The 5,368-nt window shown below is 63.7% G+C and overlaps 1 protein-coding gene across 1 annotated transcript in view; it reads right to left on the bottom strand.

The window, feature by feature from the left end:
• Positions 1-5,368, bottom strand: part of LPCAT1 (lysophosphatidylcholine acyltransferase 1) — a 39,819-nt gene that overhangs the window by 18,974 nt on the left and 15,477 nt on the right. The window contains exons 4-7 of the mRNA XM_077749391.1: positions 3,833-3,945; positions 2,783-2,843; positions 2,208-2,266; positions 278-312 (exon numbers count right to left, since the gene is read on the bottom strand). Of these exons, the coding sequence (XP_077605517.1) occupies positions 278-312; positions 2,208-2,266; positions 2,783-2,843; positions 3,833-3,945 (268 nt within the window). The remainder of the gene's footprint in view (positions 1-277; positions 313-2,207; positions 2,267-2,782; positions 2,844-3,832; positions 3,946-5,368) is intronic.

The following is a 5,368-nucleotide window of genomic DNA, read 5'->3' as shown; positions in this document are numbered from 1 at the left end:
GAACCTTCCTAGGATGTGACGGTGGTCACGGAACTGACAGGCACGAGGGGGAAGGAGACGCTGCCGGTTCTTTCCCACAAGGGACTCAGGTCCTGGAACCCGGGAGCGGGAGCCACGCCTGGCTTGTACGCCCAGTTTGCACACGGGGCAGAACGTAACTGCTGTCAAACAGCAGAGGGGCCCGGGTGCGAGCTCCCACGTTTGCGGAAGCAACCAGAACGCAGGCCGGCCACACGAGCAGCCCCCGACGCACAAGAGTGCGCTGCATCTCACTTACGCTCCGGGTCCTTGCCACGTCCACGTGATGGTGTCCTGGGGGCGAGAAAGGAGCAGGATGAATCACAGCCGACCCGCGTGGGCCCTTCTTTCCACGGCGCGCCCGCCCTCCGCCCTGGCCTCGACCTGCCCGTCTCTCACCGGGACACTGGAGTCCCGTCTCCCCAGTCTACGCGGACTGGGGGCTGGTGGGAGGCTATAGCCTCCGGGCCACTCCGGACACGCCCCCCACCCCACGGCTTCAAGGCCAGCAAACCTGATGTCCACCTGAGACGTGGCCTCCCCTCGGTCACTGTCCCCACGGCTTCGGTCCAGGGGCCTCGTGAGCCGCCCCGCCACGTGAGGCTCATTCCAACCCACACCTACCCCTGCCCCCGAGGTTCCGGCCGCGAGAAGGGGCGAGACACCCCCCCCGCAGGGCCTAAGCACTCCCAGCACCCCACCCTCGGTCTTAGGTGCTGTGCCAGCAGCCGGGTGGGGGCGTCAGAGGACGCACACCCTGGTTCTACCCTGACGCGGGTCCCCCACGTGGGCTTCCTTCTTCTGAAGTCCCGACGCCACCCGCTCGCTTCCCAGGGGCTCCTGAAACCCACCCGCCACAGGGGCCTCTGCGGCCGCAGGCCCGGCCCGCCCCCTCCCTGCACTTAGGCCCGGGCGCAGGGCGGTCAGTGGTGGCTTTCCCGGAAATTATGCAGCTGAAGACGACGACACAGGCCAAGAGGAGAGAGTGCAAAGCAGCCACGCCGAATGCTGCTAGAAGAAGCCGAGAAAGGCAACTTGCTTGAAATACGTTGAGGAAACAAACTTAAAAAGTGGAAAACCTAGAATTCCACACGCTGCCGACGGAGCGCCTCACTCTCACACACGGCTGACGCACACGCCTGTGCAGGTACGCACCGCAAGGTCGCGCCACCTGCCAGCGCGTGTGTCTACTGCTTCTGAGGCTTGCTCGCTGACCGCTCTGGGAGCCCCGTTTGTGCCCGTCTGAGGCCACAGGCACGGGGTCTGGTGTGCAAGCCCAGGACCCCAGGTGCCTCATGCCCACAGATGTCGCCCATAATCCTGCCACAATCTACACCAGCATCTCCAGACCCCACTGTGCTGTGACTGCGGAGTTTCCTTTCTGCTGTGACGAAAACACACCGGGACAGAGAGAGAGCTCAGGGGAGTAAGCCCGCCTCCCGTGGCCTCCGGCAAGACACACCCAGGGCACCCAGCGCCCAGGCAGGCCCGAGCACACGAGGCCCTGGGGACCGGTCTTGGCCACGAGAGCCCGACGCCCCTCGAGGGACAAGGACGTGCCCCCGGCGGGAGTCATGGCTAGGTGAGGCGCAGCGGGCAGCACCAGCGCCCGAGGGGAAGCCCCTGACGCGAGCGGCAGGTCCCCGGGCTTTGGGGGAAGGGACAGCTGCAGCTGCTCTGACAGACGTGGCGGCGGGGGCCGTGGGGGGCCGTGCCCGGGAGCTGCCGAGGCCTCGTCCGGGCTCCCGGCCGCCCTGGGCTGGGGGTCGGTCAAGATCACCCAGGCGCTCTGAGCGCCACACGCGCCTGCCTTTGCTCTGCTCTGCCCTGGCAGCAGACACCTCTGCCCGGAGCCAGACGCCCAGGAAAGGCGTGAATACCGAGTCCCCTCGCTGCTCTCCCTCCCGCAGCCTCCAGCCTTTCAGAAGTTAAATACGCTTCACGTTAACGTTTCCCGGCTGCACGGGCAGCAAAGGCTACTGCGGACGGGGCCGGGGCGGGGGGGGGGGCAGGCGCTGTCTCCCATGAAAACGTCAGGACCCGTCAGGGAGGAAGGGCACCACCCACGGAGTCAGGACTTCACGTTCCAGAACCGAAGTGTTCCGGAACGTCGGGAGATTGGGAAAGGCGCAAGAAACACCTTCAGATTCTCACTTGCGGGTAAATGGCGGCCCTGGGAAAACACTTACCAGTTTGTTTGGGTACCGCAGCGCCACAGGCTGGACCGGGGCCCCCGGGATGAACGCACCTGCGGAGGAGGGCGGTGTCTCAGGTCCCGGGCCCGCGCCGGCGCCCCTCACACCACCCTCGGGGTTAACGTGAGCTTTTCTGCCTCGCCTCCTGGTCGCTAGTCTTGAGGGCGCCTGGACGCGGCTGCCGGCCGTGAACTCGGGAAAACCCCGGGCTGGCAGCTCCGTCCCGCAGGAAGCGGACCCAGGAGCCCCTCCAGCCCGGGGCGCTTTTGTGGGAAATGTGGGAGGCGCTGTGGGAGCACATTCTTTGTAGAATTAAGAAAACTACAGGGACGCCTGGGTGGTTACATCGGTTAAGCGTCCGACTTCAGATCAGGTCGTGAACTCACAGTTCGTGGGTTCGAGCCCTGCGTCGGGCTCTGCGCTGACAGCTCAGGGCCTGGAGCTGCTTCAGATCCTGTGTCTCCCTCTCCCTCTGCCCCTCCCCCATTTGCACTTTCTCTCTCTCTTTCTCTCTCAAAAATAAATAAAATGTTAAAAAATTTTTAAAAAAAGAAAAGAAAACTACGTACCAGGCTTGAAGGTAATTAGGCAGGTCCTGTTGGTACACGTTCCTTCTGGAAAAATCATGATCTTGAAATGAAAAGAAAAAGTCAACCTTGAGACACAATTCAGAATACAATCTGTCTTCTACTTCGCACGTTTCATCTGCTCTGTTGAAACAGGAGGGACACAAGACGAAGGCGTCCACGGACTTCCTTTCCGAGCGGACGTTCTGCTAAAATTTGGAAGCATCACAGCACGGGACTCCTTCGAGCGTGCAAGGGGTGTGCTCACAAGGGGGTGCTCACAGCTGCTGTGAGGCCCTGGTGCTGCCCACAGGACTGCCACCAGCACGGAGCAGGCGCCCACAGGGACGCGGGCTGGGCCGACCAGCAACACCCACAGACGGGGGTTACACACGGCCCCCCCAGAGCTCCAATCACTCGGATTCACACCCCAGCAACATGATACAAACTAAACTTCCCCCCCCACAGCCGCTTTCAACCGTGGGGCAGCAGCCAAGGCACCCTGGAGGTCACGGCCCCCGGGGCTGCCCACAGGCACAGGGTCCTGGGAGCCAGGCCTTCCAGTGTTTTCTGAGCATCCAGAACCCAGAGAGTCCCGTGGATCCCAGCCCCTTGGTGTCGGCTGGAAGACACACAGGATGAGCGAGGCCCCCGATGGCCGACATGGGCGTGGGCGCCACGCGGCTGGGCAGCGCGTGCCCTCGGGAGCCCTGCGCTGCGCGGACACGGGGCCGCTACCGCTGGAGCGCGGCGGCGTGGCTTCTGACCGCTTAGAGCTTCCGGGGAGACGCACTTCAACACAGAGGCTTTGGGAACTCGAGATGCACGTGACAGTGGTCTCCTTACATCTTTTACTTTTAAAATTTCAGGACCCAAAGTACCTCAGCTTAACACAATCTTGAATTCACACACTCAAAAATAAAACGAAACCAAACACATCCAGCCCCCCGGGAAGGAAGGTTCTGGCCTTTTGGGTCCCCACCGCCCAGCCCTACCTCTAAGTTCACGTCTTTCCAGATAAATCTGCTCAAAAGGCGAGCGAGACTGAGCTACCTGCGGCCACCGCCCGTTCGACTGCGCCCGCCTCCTGATCTCCTCCACCGTCTTCCTGCGGGAGTCCTGGTCCGACCGCGACACGAACACCGGCCGTATGTACTTGATCAGAGCTGCGAGGGAGGGGGGGCACGCGTGTGGGGACGGGCCACTTCTGCCACAGGCCTGGGGTCCCCAGGGGTGGGCCGCAGGTCAGGGCCTCATCCTGAGGGCACCGGGCATCACCGAGCACACCCCCCGCCACGATGGCGTGCAGCCCCGCACCCCGCAAGTCCACGGTGGCACAGCATCTGCAGGCCTGGGCCTCAGGATCAGGTGAGAGGACAAGGCTCACCCCACCCCTGCTAGCAGAGGAGGGGCGTGGGGGGAGGCTCCAGGGTCAGAAGGGCCCAGGCACATGGCTTAAATCCCATCAGCCCCTATTATGGGCAGACTGTGTCCCTCGAAAACACAGGCTGTCATCCTAACCCCAGGGACCTATGACTGTGACTTCATTTGGAAACAAGGCATCTGCGATGTACTCAAGGTAAGATGAGGTGGTACCAGAGGAGGGGGGCCCGGCCAAGGCCCAGGGTCCTCAGGGCTGGAGGAGGGGGGGCCCGGCCAAGGCCCAGGGTCCTCACAAGACAGGGGGAAGATGCAGACACGCATGCAGGGAGAAGGCCAAGGGAGACCAAGGACTGGGGACCCTCCGGGGGCTGCGGGGGCTGCGTAGATCCCCGAGGACCTGCCCCGCCCACATCTGCGCTCTGCACTTCTGGCCCCGGATGGTGGACACCTGCCGTCTTTAGCCCCCCGGCCTGGGGCCCTGTCACGGGCGCTCCAGGACACTCAGGCAGCCCTGCCACGCGCCACAGGGGCCCCTGTTGGGGGCGGGGTCAGCACTCCCGCCACCAAGAGGAGGGCTCTTGTCTGGAAAGAGGGTCTGAACGTGGGAAGACACTTCTGAGGAGAGAAGCCTGGAGCCAACGTGTCACCCCACGTCCACATCTGAACCCCCGGAACCTGCCAACGAAAGCTTCTTCGGGAAAAGGGTGTTTGCAGATGTGATCGGTTACGGGTCTGAAGAGGAGGCCCCGCAAGAGACACACACAGAGGTGGCCGGTGACGAGGGCATGGGGCCACCAGGAGTCGGAAGAGGGAGGAAGGAGGTTCCTGGAGGCCCTTGGAGGGAGGGCGGCCCTCGGGCACCCGGCCTTGGACTCCTGGCTCCAGAGCAGGGCACGGGCTCCTGCCCTTCGAAGCCCCCACTTGGGTAATTTGTCACCAGGCCTAGGGACACCTGCACGGCCGGGCCTCTGGTACGGGACCCGGTGCCCTGGGACACAGCTATGGAGCTGTCCCCAGACACGAGCGCCCTGTGCGGTACGGAACCGAGGGCACAGCGGCACGTCCCGACATCGGAGGACGCGTGTGCCGACGAAGGGACAGAGGGGCCGCGACCGGGACAGGACAGACCCCAGGACAAGCGCCCAAGTCCTGTGGGTGTGACCTGCCCGGCCTGCTCCCTCCAGTGGGGGGACTCACTCCCGGGGG

Source organism: Crocuta crocuta, unplaced genomic scaffold (genome assembly GCF_008692635.1).
Source record: "Crocuta crocuta isolate KB4526 unplaced genomic scaffold, BGI_CrCroc_1.0 scaffold89, whole genome shotgun sequence".
Classification (NCBI taxonomy): domain Eukaryota; kingdom Metazoa; phylum Chordata; class Mammalia; order Carnivora; family Hyaenidae; genus Crocuta; species Crocuta crocuta.
This window is presented reverse-complemented; position numbering and strand designations above follow the sequence as displayed.